General features: G+C 41.3%; 1 protein-coding gene across 4 annotated transcripts; it reads right to left on the reverse strand.

The window, feature by feature from the left end:
- Positions 1–54: 54 nt before the first annotated feature.
- BTNL2 (butyrophilin like 2) lies at positions 55–20,228 on the reverse strand. Of its 4 annotated transcripts, none has more exons than XM_044928953.2 (10): positions 19,928–20,222; positions 16,509–16,592; positions 14,172–14,519; positions 11,919–12,200; positions 10,392–10,412; positions 6,585–6,932; positions 5,158–5,439; positions 4,383–4,487; positions 3,242–3,298; positions 55–1,311 (listed from the first exon to the last, which is right to left on the reverse strand). In XM_044928953.2, the coding sequence occupies exons 2-10, from the start codon at positions 16,585–16,587 to the stop codon at positions 1,250–1,252; spliced, it is 1,584 nt and encodes a 527-aa protein (XP_044784888.2). In that variant the 5' UTR covers positions 16,588–16,592; positions 19,928–20,222; the 3' UTR covers positions 55–1,249. The 4 variants fall into 4 exon arrangements, with proteins under 4 accessions (XP_044784888.2, XP_045018758.1, XP_045018757.1 ...); XM_045162822.1 differs by lacking the exon at positions 55–1,311 and having other exon boundaries at positions 2,567–3,832; positions 19,928–19,994; positions 20,146–20,228; XM_045162823.1 differs by lacking the exon at positions 3,242–3,298 and having other exon boundaries at positions 55–1,360.
- Positions 20,229–21,150: the final 922 nt, after the last annotated feature.

The following is a 21,150-nucleotide window of genomic DNA, read 5'->3' on the forward strand; positions in this document are numbered from 1 at the left end:
ATACTGGAGTAGGTTGCCATGCCCTCCTCCAGGAGATCTTCCCCACCCAGGGACTGAACCCTCATCCTCTGCGGCTCCTACATTGTAGGCAGATTCTTTTACCTCTGAGCTACCAGGAAAGCCTATGTGTGTGTGTGTGAGTGTGTGTGTGCGTGTGTGTGTGTGTGTGTGTGTGTATGACACATAAGCAAACCCTAGACTTAAGTTGAAAGTACTGTATCAATTTTGGTTCATATGTTGTAACATATGCACCACACCAATGCAAATTGTTGATAATAGAGGAAACTAAAGGATGAGAGGGGAGGGATATGGGAATACTCTGGATTTTCCACTCAATTTTGCTGTAAACCTGGAAAAAAACTCTTAAAAAATAAAATCTTTTAATGAAAAAAAGGTGAAATGAAGTACTGGAATATTTGACAACATGGATGAACTTTAAAAACACCATACTAAGTAAAAAAAAAAAAAAAAAAAAAATTACAGACACACCAAAAGTCTATGCACAGTATTTTATGACTCCATTTATGTGAAATACCCAGTCTAGGCAAATTTACAGAAACAAGGTGGACTAGAGGCTGGAGGGAGGGGCAAATGGGTATGACTACTTAACGGTGATGGAGTTTCCTTTCAGATGAAAATATTCTGGAACTGAATACTAATGATGGTTGCACGTATTGTGAATGGAAAAAATACTGATGTCTTGGACACTTTATTCTTTTCCTTAAAACTTTAATGGATAGGAAAATTAAATACACTTTGATTACATTCCTTCCTAATCTTAATTGAATTCAGATTTGAGACATCATTTCAGCAATTACATATCTTTCTCATCTTACTAATAGCATCTTTCCCATTTTGCATTCTGCCATTGAGATTTCTCTCTTCAAGAAACTGTAAAATCAGAGTCTGAATAAAGCCCTGAAAACTGTTTATGGATTTTGGTTCCCTTTTAGTTAAAACAACAACAAGAATTAGACACTCTAAAATGACTAAAATGATGAATTTTGTGTGTATTTTACCACAATTGGAAAAATTTTAAAGCTAAATAAAATAAGCGTGAATACACTTGTGAAAGAATAATATTACATACTAGAATATTACAGTACATAACTTCAAATATAAATTTGAGTTTAAGTATGGAAAAAAAAAAAACATGATCCAAAAGAGAAAATTCCAGAATGTCACAGATGAATAATCTTCAAAGGACAGTGAAAATCGTGATGTCTGCCTTCTTAGAAAGTGCAGTCTGTCATTCGGAGGTGTCCCTCAGTCTCACTTCAGAAGACTTTAAGACTTTTTCCAAATCTTTGTTTTTTCACATTCCTTCTTCTCCTATGTGTGGCTTCTTTGTTTTAATTAACTGTGATTTTAAAAGCAAAAATAAACAAATGGGACCTAATTAAACTTAAAAGCTTCTGCACAACAAAGGAAACTATTAGCAAGGTGAAAAGGCAGCCTTCAGAATGGGAGAAAATAATAGCAAATGAAGCAACTGACAAACAACTAATCTCAAAAATATACAAGCAACTCCTACAGCTCAACTCCAGAAAAATAAATGACCCAATCAAAAAATGAGCCAAAGAACTAAATAGACATTTCTCCAAAGAAGACATCCAGATGGCTAACAAACACATGAAAAGATGCTCAACATCACTCATTATCAGAGAAATGCAAATCAAAACCACAATGAGGTACCATTTCACGCCAGTCAGAATGGCTGCAATCCAAAAGTCTATAAGCAATAAATGCTGGAGAGGGTGTGGAGAAAAGGGAACCCTCTTACACTGTTGGTAGGAATGCAAACTAGTACAGCCACTATGGAGAACAGTGTGGAGATTCCTTAAAAAACTGGAAATAGAACTGCCTTATGACCCAGCAATCCCACTGCTGGGGATACACACTGAGGAAACCAGAGGGAAAGAGACACGTGTACCCCAATGTTCATCGCAGCACTGTTTATAATAGCCAGGACATGGAAGCAACCTAGATGCCCATCAGCAGATGAATGGATAAGAAAGCAGTGGTACATATACACAATGGAGTATTACTCAGCCATTAAAAAGAATACATTTGAATCAGTTCTAATGAGGTGGATGAAACTGGAACCTATTATACAGAGTGAAGTAAGCCAGAAAGAAAAACACCAATACAGTATACTAACACATATATATATGTATATATATATATACATCTTTAGAAAGATGGTAACAATAACCCTGTGTACGAGACAGCAAAAGAGACACTGATGTATAGATCAGTCTTATGGACTCTGTGGGAGAGGGAGAGGGTGGGGAGATTTGGGAGAATTGCATTGAAACATGTATAATATCATGTAGGAAACGAGTCGCCAGTCCAGGTTCGATGCACGATACTGGATGCTTGGGGCTGGTGCACTGGGATGACCCAGAGGGAGGGTATGGGGAGGGAGGAGGGAGGAGGGAGGAGGGTTCAGGATGGGGAGCACGGGTATACCTGTGGTGGATTCATTTCGATGTTTGGCAAAACTAATATAATATTGTAAAGTTTAAAAATAAAATGAAATTTTTAAAAAAATAAAATAAAATAAAATATTTTTTTATTTACACTGCATTTTATTGCTTGTGTTGTACATATTGCTTCTGTTTATTTTGTAAGTATTAATTTTAAATTGTATGCTTTTGCTCTCTAAAACTAAAATTGACATTTTCATATACATGACATGTAACACAGTTTCCTCTTGGACTAGTATTTCTGAAAAATTTCCTCACTCCACACTCTCAATTAACTTTCTGAGAAAGTTTGATGCAGAAATTACACTCTTTATGAGATTTTCAAGATTATATCTTAGTGATCAGATTTTCCTCCTTACATTTAGCTGTATTTTCTCTTCCTTATTTTAACTGTATTTTTTGTTTTCTCAGTCCCATTGGGATAATTGTTACCCTTCTAGAGACACAAATCAAATACTTGATTGTTCCCTGCCCTTCCTCCTCTAGGCTAAGTTGCATTTTCCATTGGATTTTCTAAAGGTCTTTTGTTATCAGATATCAGATTGTGATCAGCAGGCAGGATATTAGAGAGCTTGGGATACGACAGCTCACAGAAAGGCTAAGTCTCCAGGTCAGATATGACACGAGAGTAAGGTTAAATCCTCTTGATTAGCTGAGTGAGTGAGTGGGCCGGTCCCCTTCTAGTAGTTGGTGAAAAGAGAAAAGAACTGGGACTTAGAATATAACCCTGGTTTCCAGAATCCATAGTAATTGTTCTCCTTGGAGGTGCTGCTGAGACTCCTTTGGGTGCAGGAAAGATTCAGAAGAACCTACACTAGGAGACCAAAGAAAGAAGGGGGTGCAGAATATCAGATAAGAATATTGGGGGAAAGTATAGATAAGGCTTCCCAGGTGGCACAGTGCTAAAATTTACAACTGAGAACTCACGCACCATAAATAGGGCACTTGTTCACGTTATCAAAGGAGAAGCCTCCAGAGGTATAGTCAAGGGAGATTCTAACGCCCTAGAGACATCTTCAGGCAGTGGAGGCCTAGAGGAGAGGAAATGGCCCAGTACTCATTCCCATAGCAACCCCTTATCCCAACGCATTCTCAGATAATACAGACACAACTTCTTCAGGATGCTGTCCTTGGCAACACTCAAGGCCTATCCTGTCCTATCCCTAACCTCCGCCTCTCAGTACCACCCTCCTGAGACGAGCCCCTCCAGTCCCAGCTTGCAAAGGAAGCCGTCAAATTGTTGCGGGACATCTGGCTGCGTGACTCTCTGTAGGTCACAAGCTTGTTTCCCTCAGAAAGGATTCATTCTGGGTGAGCTGTTTTTGAATCCAATGTCTCATTCACTGCAGAGAAAGAAAATCCATTCTGATAATAAGCAACATAGGAATATTTTAAAATATTAATTTCATGATATTAACATCCTAACAGGGAAAAAAGGTACTACGACTTAAGAAAGTTAAAGTGGAAGAACTTTCTATGGCTCACAAAATCACCAGTATATGAGAAGCCCTTCCTTCAGAGCAAGGAAAACTGATAAGTAAATCATCGTATTTTAATGATCTCAGTGAAATCAGTTCATGCTGACAGAATCCAGTTAAGTCTCAGCTTCAGAGCAAGGATGTCTATGCCATTTTTTTTCTTAATCTCCCTCCACTAGATCACCTGGGAATGTGCACTAGGAGATTAAATTTTTATCTTTTATTCCTTTTGCTTCTGTTATTACTGTAAATTGATCTCATTCAACACTGATCCTCAATTACATGCATGTAAGCCATGGACTCTCATGTTTCATTAATTACTGAATATCCACTGGATGCCTTTGTGCTTCAGTGTCTGCTGAAAAGGTTCCTACCGCAAAGCCTGTTCCACACTGTTTCTGTTCTCCTAACTCACCTTTTCTGCAGTTTTTCCTCCAGATCAAGCCTACAACTCCAACAAGAAGAAGAAGAAGCAATCCCCAAATCAGCAGTATGTTCCATGAATAAATCATCCTGGACTCTGAAAAGGAAGCCCCAGAATCACATTAAATCCTGAAACTGGGAGAATTTCAGGATTGTTCTTCTCATCTGAGCAGCTCCTAGGCTGCAGAGGAGGATGAGAATTGGTCCTGTCCAGAAGAAAGTTGGTCTGTTGCTCCCTGCTCTGCACAAGCCAAGGAGAGACTAGAGGTTCATGCTAGCTTTCCCATTAGCCCCTCTCAGAAACACACACATTTCTCCCCTTTCTCTTTTCCAACTCTATCATCACCACAAACACTGGAACAGCAAGAATGGCAAAAAGATAAATTTACTGAATCTGCAGCCATGAAAATGGTGCCATGGAAAATTAATTTCTAATCTGGAAGAAAACCTGTCATGAGGGGCAGGGGGAAGGGATGTCAATGTTTTTGCACTGAAAAAGAGATTGTAGATACAGTGATGATAGAGTCAATTCTTGGAATTTAGTAGCTGATGATATAACCATATAACCTTATGGCTTTAGAGGGGGATTTCAGGGAGAAGCTCAAAAGAGTAGAATCTATAGATGTCTTGAAGACCAGCTTTGCAAGAGATAGCAATAGACTTCATCATAAAAGGAAAAAAAAATAGAAAAGCAGTAAAATGAGTAAGTCTCGGTTGGTCTTCGTATTTAATTCACAAAGCTGAGAGGAGCACACGGAATCACTAACCTGAAGTAGAAAAAGTTGTCTTTTTCTCCTCGCCAATAAAGGGGCTGCTGATGGAGCAGGTCACATTCACAACAGAGCTGTTTGTGACCAGTAGAAATGCCTCCACTTGAAATAGCCCCTGGCTGCCTTGAGTCAGGTCCTGGGAAGATGATGGTATTGTGTTTCCTTCCATGTCCCTCCATTGCATTTGGGGCTGTGGGAACCAGCCTTCCGAAGTGCACTTTAGCTTTACTTCTCCATCCTTCGGTCCCTCCATGGAGATTTGAGGGGAAGAACCCAGACCTGGGAATAAAGATCAAGGAAGGCAACTGAGAGCCTCTGCAAGTGGTTACATAGTGAGTTCACTGCGAGGGGAAAGAGGGGTTCAGATGCTTGGAGCAGAAAATGAAGCTTATGGGGTAAGCGAAGTTTATACGCCACTTAGCGGTCTCTGGGGTCGCACAGAGTCGGACACGACTAAAGCGACTTCGCAGCAGCAGCAGGAATGAGACTAGCTGGAACCCTTGTTTCCTTTTGTTTGCATATTTTTATGTTTTGCATTCCTAAAATTATTCTGGGACAGATTAAAGGATGCAATAAATTTCAAATCCAATTTTTATTCTTCTATACCCCAAAAATTAACTCTGATAAGGTCATGAATCAACATGGCCAGAAAAACGGATAAGAGAATATTCTCAAAGAACAAAATCTTATAAATACATGTTTCTAATGGCAGAAAATTATGACGTTCATTAAACTTGTTAACTTGTGCTCCCATGGATGTTTTCTAAACATATTTATTAATTTGGATACACCACCCGTGGGAGAAACAGATTATCTGTGAGTTAGGCAATGTCCTCAATGGCAGTTGCCAACCTTAGAAAAATCAGTTTTCACCCACAAACATAGACAGAGGGAAATCATGATGCAGGGAGTGATCTTGTCCCTCCTCCATCCCTGCCAATACTGTCGACATTTTTATTTTTTTCCTATATGGTAGATCTGTTGGGTTGGCCAAAAAGTTTATTTTTAAGACATTTTAAGATGGAAAAACTTGAGCGAACTTTTGGCCAACCCAACAGTTTAACCTTCAAATTACCATATTTCCTAATAACTACATCTTTCCCAATATTTTAGTAACACACTGAAATAATGAGTCCTGTGTCATTATGGAGTAAGAATCTCACATTTCACTAGAGGTATGGCCACTTTATGGAGATCCTGGGAAGGATACAAATTCTACACACAAATAATTAGGTCTGGTCCATTCGAGTTTGTGGACGTTATGTATCTATGATAGCTCCAGCATGTGGGAGAATTTACTGTACATTTGGTGAGTGAATGGACATTAAGAAAATTTCAGGTGCCAGAGAAATTTTCCAGGACCCAGCAAGTTAAAAGCAGTAGGAACAGACATTGAATTCAGAACATCTGTCTAGAATCCTTACCTATGATCTTCAGATCCAAATCGGCCTCCTGGTAGACCCCGTCTTTTTCAAAAAGGCACCGATACTTCCCATCATCTGAAGTCCTGGCATCGTTTATCTGCAAGGTCAGCCTCCCCTCACTGATAGCATCACTCAGCAGCACAGTCCTCCCCCGATACTCTGCCATCTGCTCTCCAGCCACATGGGCCCCATCCGTATAGACGTAAACAGCAGGATGACGGTGGGATCGGACCCACCGCACCTCCATGCTCTGTGCATCAGTCTTTGGGGCCAGGGAGCAGGTTAACTGTATGTCTTCTCCCACTCTAACAAGGATGGGCTGGGAAGGTCCAATCACTTTTAAGGAAGCTGTTAAATACAGCAGACAAAGCACAATGGAAGATTCAAACTGGAGCAAATAGTGTCATCTGCAAGAACATCTCAAGTAGTGTTTAGGACTCGGGACATCCGGCGGAGGGGGGGCCTGAGGTTCAAAGGTATTCTTTACAGAGGTGGAGATCTGGTGGAATCAGGATAGAGGTTGCCCCTGTGCAAGGCAGAACCACCCCATGGTTGCATCTGAAGATTATCACTTATTAAACCCACACCTGCAGCCCTTTCCTATAATCTCATTTAGTTTATAGACCCATAAGAAAATAATATTGCAATTAAAATCAAATTAACATTTTATCATTTCAAATTTGCATGACCTTAAACTACTTCTTAATCTGTGTATGTCTCAGTTTCTTATACTACAAGACATATATGTCACTATCAAAATAAAAAGGTTTGCCTGGAGTTAAGCCTTCCCTGATAGCTCAGTTGGTAAAGAATCCTCCTACAGTGGAGGAGACCCCAGTTCAATTCCTGGGTTAGGAAGATCCCCTGGAGAAGGAATAGGCTACCCACTCCGGTATTCTTGGACATCCCTTGTGGCTCAGCTGGTAAAGAATTCACCTGCAATTTGCGAGACCTGGGTTTGATCCCTGGGTTGGGAAGATCCACTGAAGAAGAGAATGGCTACCCACTCCAGTATTCTGGCCTAGAGAATTCCATGGACTGTATAGTCCATGAGGTTACAAAGAGTCGGACGTGACTGAGCAACTTTCACTTTCAAAAAAAATAATCCGTATATAAAGGACTACAATGATAGCAATGCAGTGTGAGTGAGGCAAGAGATTCACGACCTGAGGTTATTGGAGCCAATCCCATTATAGACCTTGATAATGGCAACGAAATGAAAACGAGGTGGCTTTTTAGTAATGAAGTATGAAGAAACGCCCTTATAATACCTTATACGTCAGATCCAGTCATCATATTTCAGTGCCCAAGGTCCCACATATGTGAGCCTCTAAACACACACTAGTCAGTGTTCTCGGGTGATCTTGAAAAATGTTATAATGATCTTATAATGTTATTTTTGCCTAGAATCTTGCCCAGTATTCTTGCCTGGAAAATCCCATGGACAGAGGAGCCTGGTGGGCCACAGTCCATGGGGCTGCAAAGAGTTGGCCACTACTTAGCAACTAAACAACAAAAAGATAATTTATAATAGAAATCCAGGCATAAATGTGTCACTTGTTTGTGTGAGGAATCAATGATCAAAGGCAAAATGTCCTCATTATGTATTTCATAGGTAATCTTCTAGGTACTTCTCTAGAAACATAATTCTAATTTTCAGATTATTCTGTTCTATTCTTGATAAAATTTGTCTCCCAGTTATTTCCAGCATGTTGTTTGCTTTGTTTTGCAATTTTACCTAAAACATATTATTTCTACTTTATATGAACCTGTTAAAATCTAAATACAAATGTAGGAGTCAGGATAAAAAAGAGCTAGGAGTTAGTTTGCTGCTATTTCTCCATCCATGTGTCTTAGGGTAATAAAGCAGACTATTTCCTCATCTTTGTTATCTATATGAGGTTTTTTTTCTTTTCTCCTATCCATGGGCTGTGAGAGACAGTGAGAGACAGTGCACTAAGTCGTGTCTGACTCTTGCGACCCCATGGACTGTAGCCTGCCAGGCTCCTCTGTCTATGGGATTCTCCAGGCAAGAATACTGGAGTGGGTTGCCATTTCCTTCTCCAAAGTGTTGGACACTACTTAGCAACTAAACAACAAAAAGATAATTTATAATAGAAATCCAGGCTGTGGTACATATTAAATCTCAAACTAGATTTCCCTACCAGAGATTGATAATTAAGAGCTAAAATTGATTATTCCCCAACTGTAAAATGATGATAAATCTATTCACCTTTTAAATTATTGGAAAAAAAGAAAATAACTCCCCAAAATCATTTAGCATCATGCTGGGCATGTGATTATCATTTCAAAAAATTAGTTATTATTTTTATAACCAATAACATTTGCCAGAGTAGGAACTAGGATTTCAGTTTCAGGACTTCTATAGAAATCTTGGTTTGCCAGCAGCCTCTGAGCTCTAAGTCACAAGCTCTAACAACACAGTGGCAGCTTTGAACTCCCTGATCTCTCTATTACCAGCTCATCCTCAAGGCTCCTGAGGGCAGAGCGAAGGGAAGTTCTGGTCTTTTCATCTTATTTACCTTTGGTCCCAGAAGGCATGCACCACTTAGAAACAACAGGACATCAGACTGTACTTTGTGTGCTGGGTCTCCAAGGAGCATGTCATTTTGATTCAAATAACTCAGAGAAATGAGAGGATCTTCCTAAGGGACAGACATGTAGGCCAGCCTGCCCAACACTGGCTCGGTTTTCTGAGCTGTAACTGACAAGCTTTGCCAGTCAAGCTTTCTGTCCGCCCCAGGAGGGAAGGGATTTCAGTTGGAGGGTAAGGCTTATCGGGGCACAGTCTACAGAGTTATCTTATCTCCTCAGTCTACAGAGTTACCTTTGACTGTTCCAAGGTCCTTCTCTTTATCTTTATGGCCCAAAGGTGTCCAAAGTATCACACTAGACTCTGGCAGAGACTGGGGTGTGCTCTCCACCTTAATTTTCCTTGAAAACTCCCATATGGGCTGAAACCTAACGTGCACACAGGCACCCACACACACCTTCACACATATTCCTGTAGCAGGTGACTTAAAGGAGAGCAGGGTATCAACGGAAGGAGAAAATGAGCAGGTGGGTAGCAGACTGGTTTTTATGGGCTCAGAGAAGAGGTCACAGAAAGGAGGAGAGGGGGGAAGATACAAGGCATCAAAGGAGAAACTGAAAGAGGCTTAAAAATCCGTTGGTTATTGTTTAAACCACTTATCTTAGGTACCATAAAATAATATCTGCAGTCCAACTAGTAAGTAAAGAAAAAGAGGAAAATGACCACCTGGAGCACAGGGTCCCAGGCTGCATCCAGGAAAGTCACAGCTTCCTCCCAACAGTGATGAGGTCAGGCCCCCAGGGGTGAAGAGCAGGTGCAGAAACCATAGCAGGGCGAGAGGGTGCAGGCGTGGGTGGGTGAGGACCTCCAGTTATCACGACAGCACTGCTTACTCACGCCAGAAACACACCAGCGGTCCCGTGCCGTCCCCTACACACTCCCTCTCCTCCCGCCCAGTGGGGCAGAGCTTCCATCTGCACCCATTTTAGGCACCCATCTGGGGCTCACAATGGTCCCCACGGACACAGAAAGTAGCAGGTTATGCAGTGTAAAGGTGCCTGCGTGAGACTGCACTTTGCTGGTCCCTCCAGTACTAAGGTGAGACTTGGGAAGATCATGCCCCAGTTTCTCATCTGGGTCACGAAGTGTCGCCTTCACTGTGTGTGCTTTGTCCAGGGAGCATCGCCTTCCTCAGGGGTGGAGGGAGGGCAGAGGCTCGTGTACACTCATGCACACCAACCATCTCTGCTTACCCAGCTCTGTTTGGAGTTTTTCTGGAAAAAGAATGAGAATAACATATTAAGGAATTTGTTCTAAGAGAAAGGAGAGAAAATATTTCCTCCCCCTCCCAAAAAAAGCAAGGTCTACATTTTCTCAAAACAGTTGATTCATAAGAAAGAAATAAAATGTAGAAAAATAATGACATTTTTTTTTCGCCTGGTGGTCCAGCTATTTTTCCCTTTCTCTGCACAAGAATGTTCTCAATTCTACCACCCCATGGTTCTGCTTGTTTCTGCTTATCTTTAACATATTTAACTATTGTATTGAAACAATAATATTATTTTTAATAAATGCAGGCCCCTTGGGACAAAGAGCACGTGCAGAAATCATAGCAGGGTGAGAGGGTGCAGCTGGTGCGTGAGGCCAGTTATCACGATGGCACTGCTTACTCACACTAGAAACTCACACTAGCTGTCCTGTGCCTTCCCCTAGACGCTCCCTCTCCATTCCATATATATGAAAAGTGTATTTTTATACCTTTATAATATGTGGACAAAGACAATTATCACCCATAATTACAAACTGAGAGGTATATTAATATATGCTTTGTAATTATATATACATATGTATATATATTTGACTCCTTTTAACAGCAACATATAACATTTAACTTTTTCCCTATAACCATTTATGTAAATAGCTATGTACTTACATCTTTATATCTAAATGTAGAGGGTGTCCCAAAAGTCTTAGTGCAATTTTAAGTTATTTAAAGCCAATAATCTTTTAAATACTGTTTTAAATACTATTTAAATATTAAATAGTATTTAAATTTAAATAGTATTTTAAATACTATTTTTCATCAATGCTATAATGTATAGTAACATAAGACACTTAACACTCCACTGTTGCATTGGGTTTCTGGCTGCTATTTTTGCTGCTATTTATAAATGAGGCTATAATAAAGATGCATTACTGTGTAAATAGTTGTCTCCATCTCTGATTATCTTCAGATGATAAGTTCCTAGATGTAACTGGCAAAAATACAGCACAAGAAAACATTTCAGTTGAACGAATAGTTGTATTTCCTTCACAGTGTAACACATACTTGTGAGAAAAGAAAATTAATAAAGAAGAAAAGGCAGAATCCAAAAATAAATGGAATGCCATTAACAATATAGCTATATAGCGTATGTATATCTCCAGCCATAAATGTTTTATAGTTTTTAATGCATATTGGTGCTTCCCTGGTGGCTCAGATGGTAAAGAATCCACCTGCAATGTAGGAGACTCGGGGTCAGGAAGATCTCCTGAAGAAGGAAAATGGCAACCCACTCCAGTATTCTTGTCTGGAGAATTCCATGGACAGAGGAGCTTGGCGGGCTACAGTCCATGGGGTTGCAAAGAGTCAGACATGACTGAGCAACTAACACACACACAATGCATATTACTAAATATTATATATTCTTCTTGATTAAAAAATATTAGGTGCTACAGAACAGTCCCTTCAACCTTTCCTACTAATGGGAGCATCTTGATCCTAGATGCAGAGCACTGACCTGGGATGGAGACATCTGAGCCCTTCTCCTCGGCGAGTGAGGGGTTGTGGATGAAGCAGGACACAGCCTCTGTAGAGGCATCCCTGACCACAAGAGTGCTTTCTACATAAAACAAGCCATCTTCATCTTGGAAGTTATAATTAGAGAAAGTCAGCAACTTTTCTCCCTTGATGTCTTGCCAGGAAACCTGAGGTTCCGGGAACCAGCCCTTTGCAGTGCACACAAGCTGGAGTCCACTTTCCACAGATCCGTCCATGTGGATGTAAGGGTCAGACCCCAGATCTGCGGTAGAAAGACACAGCCCTGAGTCCCGGAGCCCATGGAGGCACAAATCACAGAGCTGGGAGTCCAGTGACCTTGCTCATAGGGAGAGAGCAGAACTTCAAGGCTCTGCTGAGCAAAAGGTGGCCCAAAGTCCTCCTCCCATTCAAACTGGAACTCACATACACTTTATACCTTAGTCTGGATCTTTAAATTCTAGCATATGAGCAGTATTTTCATTCAAACTCAGACAGGAAAATAAGAGTTACATAATGACATTTTGCTTCTGTCTCTAGCACTGAAAACTAAGATTTGTTACAATTTACTCATGAACTCCCTTGTGAGACAGACTTTGCCTTTTTCATCTTAATATTATTATGTCAGGCACTTGGACATGTTGGATGATATCTTGACTCCAATTTAAACAGAATATTTACTGTAAAGTGAGAACTCTTCTCCAGAGAGAATATTCTTCCCATTCCTTTTGTTGGTGGTTGTGACCTGGGGGAGAAAACAGATAACCTGGGGTATGCAAAATGGGAAGTCTCATGAGGACTTTCTGTATCTAAGCATTCCATTCCATGGGAAATGTTTTTGAGAATCCGAGTTTTATATAATCATGAAGTTCTTTCTCTATTTAACACAACTCTCAAACCCAAACAAAGGGGATTCTATTTTCCATAGATGACAATTTTGTCTCTACCACTTGTTGAGAACAGAGACCGATTTTCTTCACCCAGAGCCTTAGAAAATGCATAGCTTCTTTTCAGATGTACCTGAAAGTGAAATGCCTTGGTACGGGCCCTCCCCACTCCATATCTCAGAAGTTTGTGGATTCTTTTCATCTATCTTGAGTCAACTTGAACTTAATAACAGTAATAATCACACATAGGTGTTGAGAAAAAGAAGGTGTTGGAGATCAACCTCGTAGGGGAGCAAAGAAGAGAGCAGCATCAGCTAGAGAGGTTAAATTCTCCTTAGAACAATTTTCCTGATAAGGTAAATGGATTTGCCTAATTTTTTCTTCTGGGCTTCCCTGGCGGCTCAGTGGTAAAGGTAAATCTGCCTGCCAATACAGGAGATGTGGGTTCAATCCCTAGGCTGGGAAGATCCCCTGGAGAAGGAAATGGCAACCCACTCCAGTATTCTTGTCTGGGAAATCCCATGGATAGAGGAACCCGGCAGGCTACAGTCCACGGGGTCACAAAAGAGTCAGACACGACTTAGTGACTAAATGACAACAGCAATTTTCTCTTTAGCACATGAAGTAGTTACTTCTGCCAGGGAGCCATATGATCCATTACTTCCAGATATTTGTTTTTCCACAGAGCGATCCTTTCTTCAGTGTGATTTATTTCTTCCAACCCCTTCCTGCTTTGCTAACACAAAAGCATCATGCAGGCCCTTGCCACTCACAATGGGTATGTCTCCAAATCATCTATGAGCCCCAATTTCACTGAACACTAGTATCCATAATCTCCATAAAGGCACAATGTTCTTAACCTCTGCAGTCTCATCATTAGCTTTTTAACTGAAGGCAGCGTTACTCAGACAGTGAGTTCACATCCCAGTGACTGTGTATTTGAGGCTCAGCACAGAGTCAGACACGACTGAAGCGACTTAGCAGCAGCAGCAGAGAACAGAGATGCGGGGCTTGTCAACTAGACTCGCTCACACAGCAGCTGACTTGCCTTTGCACACTAACCCATATGGCATGAATTCTTGCCTCAGCAAAATTGCTAATAACTACGTGTCATCAATTTTAAATAATCCTCAAGAATAGCCAAAACCGTGTAAGTTAAACTTGAGGAAATTGTTTATAACTGAGCTCACTTTAAAGCCTACAGAACCACTTGCCTCCAAATGAATCAGAAGACTGGACATCAGCAATTGCCTCCATGATTAAAAGAGAATTGTTCAACTGGAAATGAGCTTAATGCAAGTTAATATACCTCCCCTTCTGAGAGCCTGTGTCTTTCCCCAGATACTCACTGGCTACTTGGAGTAGCAGGCTTGTTTCTGCAAGGTAGTTGTCGTCTTTGACACGGCACCAGTACTGCCCATGATCGGATGGCTGGAGGCTGTGAATCTTCAGAGCCACGCTTCCCTCAGTGATGCTGTCTTCTATCCACTCTACCCGGCCTCTGTACTCCTCCATCTGTATCTCCGTTACCTCATCTCCATCCCGATACAAAAACACAGGAGTGCTGGGCTCCGAGCGGTACCACCTCACCTCCATGTGCATTGCGGTCCTCTTGGGAAGGAGTTGACAAGTGAGGAGGGCATCTTCCCCGACCATGGCCAGGATAGGATGGGCAGAACCCGTCACTCTGAAGTCATCTACAAAAGAGTGACACAGAGGAATCAGGAGATGTCACCTGGAGGAGCAATACGATTGCTTTGGGATGTCTAGTCTATCAAAACAGAGGCACCTGGAGGAGGGGAGGTTTTATTTGCAATGTTTTAAAGAAATCCAGCCATTACGATATGTATGTTTGGTGGTTACAGAGACAATCTTGTGTACTGAAAATAGCATGTAATTCAAAAACCTGAGTACGAGTGCTGAATTGATCACTTACCAGATGTGTGATTTGGAGAGAAACCCATTGTTCTTGAGAAATTGATTTGCAATCTCAATTTCTTCATCTTTAAGATTAACAATTACCACCTCTACACTGCTTTTATTCTCAAATAAGTTAAAGTGTAAACTGATTTTCTAATTGAAAACTTTATTAGTTAGTGGCTTATTTTATATTTTACAGTGATTTATTTTATAGTTAGTAATTTCACAGAGGATGAGACAGTTGGATGGTATCACTGACTCAACGGACATGAGTTTGAGCAAACTTAGGGAGATAGTGGAGGACAGGGAAGCCTGGCATGTTGCAGTTCAGGAGGATGTAAAGAGTCAGACACGACTTAGCGACTGAACAATAACAATTTCACTTTAGTGACTGACGTTGTAATCACTTTTCCTAAATTTTAGATAATAGATTTATTCAATAGATTTTTAGGCTTTTCAGAATTGTTCTTGTCTTGTCCTAAGTAATGAACTGGATTTGTTTTGTTTTGTTTTTCTCTGAAACAGGCAAGATTCCAATTACTAGGGCTATGTAAAATGCAGCTTTTGCAAGGATATTTTTGGCAGATTAAAGGCAGTGATTAGTATAAAGAGTTCGAGCCTTTCGATAAAATTTTAAGTCATGTTTGACTTCTTTGTTATCTACAAATTGAAGAGATGTTTCATAATTCTGCATGTTCCTATACTTCCTAATTTCATGTCATGTATATTATGTTTTTTTCTCATCCTAAAATATTCCAGGGCCAGTTGCACTTTCTCTGTGCAGATCCAAAACTCCTAAGAAGGAACTTCATCTTGTTGAGTTGTTGTTCAGCATCAAGTCGATAGTGCTCACTATGGAGCACAGGTGGATATCTGCTGGTATTCTGTGTTGATGAAATCTGAGCATAACACTAGAATGCAAGTTGTGCCATCTGGGTGAATTTTACAGCTTAGGAAAGTGCATCACTAGAGAGGAGGGCAGCCTCACCACATCATATAGCTCCTGGCAGCCTCTGTCTGCTGCTGCTGCTGCTAAGTTGCATCAGTTGTGTCCGACTCTGTGCGACCCCATAGACAGCAGCCCAACAGGCTCCTCTGTCCCTGGGATTCTCCAGGCAAGAATACTGGAGTGGGTTGCCATTTCCTTCTCCAATCATGAAAGTGAAAAGTGATTCCGATGTCCTGTGCCATGATTTTTTCCCACCTTGTCATCCTGCATTTTACTGGGGGTTCTGATGCTACCCACTGACTTTGACTTTTCACAATCTGTTTTCAAGTTACAATATTTCAACCAAGAAAATTCAGCTACTGAGATTTCCAAGCCCATTTCTTGCAACTCTCCTTCAAGTTTATTTCCATGTATTTTCACACTGTTTAATTTACGGTAAGAAGCAGCCTCCTTTCTTGCCCTGCAGAGTTATCCTGAATAGAAGCAGGAGAATGAATGACTCACCGTGTTCCAGGTGCTGATTCAAGTGTTTTTCATGTACACCCTCATTTAATATTAAAGCCCATGTGAGCCTATGAGATACAGTTAGGTTGTTATTCTTATCTTAAGGATGAGAAAACTAAGGCAGAAGGTATTCAAGTAACTTTCCAAACATAACACAGCTGGAGGAGAAGGAGGTCTTTGTGGAACACAAGGGCTTTGACCCCTGGATCCCTACTCTTAATATTATACTAGCTCTTTTGAATTTGGAAGTCGTCACCCAGACGGGACCTCTGAGACACTGGAATATATGGTAAAGGGAAGAAGAGCATCCTACCTGATTGCTTCATGCTGAGAAGTATAAAGAAGAAGGAGGCAAACACACCAGACAGGCTGTATCCAGGAAGCTCCACCATCCTCCCTGGGGTAAACACAAGAGAAAATACAACTGTACCTAAGTGTGGCTGTAATGCACAAGCGCTTCTGTGGTTTCCAGTGGTTACGGAGACGTAACAGGGAAGCAACATCAATATCTTCCACAATCAAATGATGAAATGGGCTTGGCTCCCTTTCTCTGCTTTTATCCATCATTTCCAACCTCTTACTTACACTGTTGTACTTTATGCTATTTGGGGCACTTAAGGTAGATTTCTGATTGAAATGAAAAGATCTTTGGGGCTAAAGGGACAATGATGCTTTGATTATAAAAAGTCTCCTTAGGTCCATCTACTCTGAGCATGCAGAATTAGAGGGCATTCAGTTACTTTTTCTCACCCCTCCCCTTTCAGTCTGTTCTGCAAAGTCCTTCATCTCTACAGTCTCCTGGATGTAAAGGAAAGAGCAAGAAGTCATCATAAGCAGGACTCTATCACCAGGAGAACACAGGGGCAAGGGGATGCCTTGGAAAGTAAAGATAATAATAGTGGAAACGGTGATACAGAAGAAGATGACCAAGGAAATGACCTTGAATAACCTTTCAGTATCATCTTTCTGTATCATCCTGAAGACACATAGAAATGAATAAAAGAAAAAGCCTAATTGGTAGAGATGGGCAAACTCAACATGCCCATTGTAACGAACAACATAAAAATACTTCCACACAGTTAAAATATTTTAAAACTACCAAGATTAAAATGCTAGATTTAGTTTTGGAAAATGAAACACTCAGGCTGAAAGGTATCTAAGATTTTAGTCTATCAGCTGTGTCAAGAATCTCATGGAAAGAAAAACTTCACACCAAATATAAAAACTTGCACAAGGGCAATAAGTTATTGCTTTCCCCCCACCCCCCACCCCGCCGCCAAAACTAACACCAATACGATTTTATAGAGCAGGAGGAAAAATCAACACTCATCTGAAATGGAGATGATGAACCAAATGGTCCAGGAGATTGTGTTTTCTGTATTATGACTGTTTACTTTCTAAAGTGATACACTGTTGTTGTTTGTTGTTGTATCCAACTCTTTTGTGACCCCATGGACTGTAGCCTGCCGGACTCCTCTGTCCATGGGATTTTCCAGGCAAGAATACTGGAGTGGGTTGTCATTTCTTTTTCCAGGGGATCTTCCGAACCCAGGGATTGGAACCTGTGTCTTCTGCGTCTCCTCCATTGCAGGTGGATTCTTTATCCCTGAACCACCAGGGAATCCCCTTTCATCTAAAATATCTCCAGGAAATGTGATACAAGCCCAGCCACAAGACCACAATACCTGAAAGAGTGGTCAAATATTTTCGGAAAATGAGCCTGAGGGTTAGAAGATAGCATAGAACAGTAGTAGTTTGCTGCTTGAAAAGGATCAGTCACGTCCCCTCAGCTGGAAGGAAATTACCATCTTGACTTCTTAACTCCTTCTCAGAAACATGTTGTTCCAGCAAGTAAAAGCTAAGAAAACCTGCAAAATCCATGCCAAAGTACCATCACTCACTGAGGCAGACTAAGAAGGACCCACACTTGCTACAAATCAGTTTGTAAGTTTATGTTCCTTTAGACTTTTTATGGAAAGCAGAGAGAAAACTGGCAAAAGTACTCTAGGAAAAAGCTGTCCAAACCAGGGAAGCTTTCAAAGAAAGCTGTGAAAATGCATATTAACCTTCAATGAGGCTCAGAAAGAGATTGGTGAGAGTATAAACAGGGAGAATAAATGCCTTAAACCAGGGTTCTCGGTGGGGAGGGAGGAGGGTTTGCCCTTGGAAGGCATTCGACAATTTCTGCAGATACTTTTGGTTGTCATACCTAAGGGGAGAGGGACATATAATAAGTACCAGCCACCACTGCTGCTAAACATCCTACCATGCACAGGAAAACCCCTACAGAATCACCCAGTCCCAAATGTCAACGAAAAAAGAGTGAAAGCTGCTCAGTCGTGTCCAGCTCTTTACAGTCTATGGGATTCTCCAGGCAAGAATACTGGAGTGGGTAGCCTTTCTCTTCTCCAAGGGATCTTCCCAACCCAGAGATCAAACCAAGGTCTCCCGCATTGCAGGCAGATTTTTTACCAGCTGAGCCACCAGGGAAGCCTAAGGATACTGGAGTGGGTAGCCTATCCCTTCTCCAGGGGATTTTCCTGACCCAGGAATCCAACCAGGGTCTCCTTCATTGCAGGTGGATTCTCTGTCAGCTGAGCTACCAGAGAATCCTAGTAGCAAGGAAAAGAGCTGCCATAGACCATCTGCTATCAGCATGCTGAAAATCTTTGACACTTTTTTTTTGTTTTTTGTAAATGAATAACTGGACTTACACTGTAAGCTTTAAATCAAAGCATTTTAATTATAAGCTTTTGACATCTCTGTATTACCATTTGAATGTAAGCCAAGACTCTTCTGAAACCACCATTGATATTAAATGTGGTAAACTTGGATATTGTCAAGTAATATGATAGGGTATGCATGTGTTTCTTCAAATTCTTAAAATTCCGTATTTCATTTCATTTTCTGGATAAAGTGCAACTATTAGGATGAGATAAGTGGTAGTTTGTACTTAGGCGATGGGTAAATAGCAATTCCAAATTTCAAGGTCTACATATGCACTGTTCAAATCCATGCCAAACAAAATTACAAATTTCCACACAGTAAGGGTTATTAGAAGATTTTCTTTTTTTAGTAAAAAGCCTCAAAAGTTAAATTCTCAAAATGCCATGTAACCGTAGTAATCAACAGGTAATAATGAATTAAATCAGCTCATGAAGTTTGAAGCCTATTTATCTACACTAACTTAAATACAGTGACTTTTTATAAAGTAAAGTAACCTGAGATTTCTCGGAAACAAGGTGACTTTGTGTTTACCTCCATGACCTTGAGAATCTCATTTTATTTCTTGAACCTCTTCTTTCTCTGCTCTCTGAAGGGGACAATCATTCGTAAGATTTTTCCGGTTGTATCATCACCACATGACAGACAAGGAAGCAAGGCTCAGGGGCACAAGCACAGCTTCCGACAAGACAAACGAGTAATATGATCCTGGTTTTCTAAGGCTTAATCTAGAGCCCCTTCTTCACCCAGCCTGCTTCACTGCAATATTGTGAGGCTCAAATACGCTTCGGCAGCGCTTTGAAAAACATAGGGTGGAGTGAGTACGAAATACCAGTAGGGGTGTTACAACAAGCGGCAGAGCTTCCCTGCCAGGTGTCTCTGCGCCCGGCTTCCTCATCTTAGTCAACTCCCCATCTTCGTCCTCCCCCACCAGGGACTCTCCAGTCCACTCACGTCTCCCTCTTTCCTTCAGGGTGAAGGCAGGGGGCTGCTGGGCTTTCTCCTCACCTGGTCCCAGGTGTACCCTTCATCCACAGAGCAGGTTCCACCGACAGGTCAGAGCCTGAAGTGCTGCCTGGAGCAAGAATGGAGGCACAGTCAAAGGTGGGGGGAGGCCCCCCGGGTCCCCTGGGCTGTGGGTGAAGGAGGTGTCAAGCCGCCTCCCCCAAACAGAAGGAAAAGCCAAATCCCTGAAGATGAAACTGCAGTCAGAATCACATCTTCACCTCCTAGCTGTAATCCTTTGAAAAGTGAAACGCGGGTGGCAAGTGAACGTTGACTGGGTTTAGTTATGAGTTCTTCAGACCTGAGTTCTGTGAGACCTTCAGACCTTCAACTCTCAGACCAAACTGTAATGTTTACACTTTCACCTCTTCCCAGAAAGCCAGGCTCCACCTCACATCCGGCCTGGGGCGCCTTGGCAGATCCTCACAGCACCTCAGGCTGGCGGCCTGTCTAGACAGCCCCTCTACCTCCCCACACGTTAAGGACTCCCGCGTATTGTCAGGTCGCCACGGGGCTTAAAGTTGGACGCAAGACTGAGTATCAAGTATCCTTCCCCTCTTCTAATGATGAGAAGCCCGAGGCCCAGAGATAGGAGCTACCTTCTCCAGGAACAGAGCGCCAGGCCAAGGTCTCTCCGTGCTAGTTTATTGCTCTTTTAACGTTGGTTCTTTATCTCCCTTTGATGGGTAATAAAGAGCTTAATTATTACAGACACTGAACCAAAGAAATTTAAAAAGCTTTTCAATACTATGTTTAGGCACAAAAATTATAATGAGGGAAGTTATAGGCACATTCGTGTGTGTGTGTGCGTGCGCACGCATGTACGTGCACATTGGTTTAACTTAGATTTTCCTTTAAGTTCCCCTTAAGTCCATTCCTTGAATCAGAGGGCAAGTATCGCTGGGATCTGCGTACTTGCTTTAATCGTGCTTCCCAGGTGTTGCATTTTTTAAACTAATTGAAGGTTTGTGGCAACCATAAGCCAAACAAGTCTAATGGCGCCATTTTCCCAACAGCGTTTGCTCACTTCATGTCTCCATGTCACAGCTTGGCAATTCTTCCAGTATTTCTTTTTCATTATTATTATATTTGGGTGGTGATCTGTGGTCAGTGAGCCTTGATGGTACTCCTACCACTCACAGAAGGCACAGGTGATAGTTAGCATTTTTTAGTAATAAAGTATTTTTAATTAAGATACATAGCTTTTTAGACATAATGCTATTGCA

This window comes from Bubalus bubalis, chromosome 2, assembly GCF_019923935.1.
Source record: "Bubalus bubalis isolate 160015118507 breed Murrah chromosome 2, NDDB_SH_1, whole genome shotgun sequence".
Lineage (NCBI taxonomy): Eukaryota > Metazoa > Chordata > Mammalia > Artiodactyla > Bovidae > Bubalus > Bubalus bubalis.

What these genes read in the sequence shown, in the direction of transcription:
- BTNL2 (XM_044928953.2), bottom strand. Translation starts at nt 16,587, where the DNA reads ATGGTGGAGCTTCCTGGATACAGCCTGTCTGGTGTGTTTGCCTCCTTC. An exon ending in CCTGCTACTCCAAGTAGCCA is followed by an intron (nt 12,201 to 14,171) that starts GTGAGTATCTGG and finishes TTTCTACCGCAG; the next exon opens with ATCTGGGGTCTGACCCTTAC. An exon ending in GAGGAAAAACTGCAGAAAAG is followed by an intron (nt 3,299 to 4,382) that starts GTGAGTTAGGAG and finishes CTCCTAGTGTAG; the next exon opens with GTTCTTCTGAATCTTTCCTG.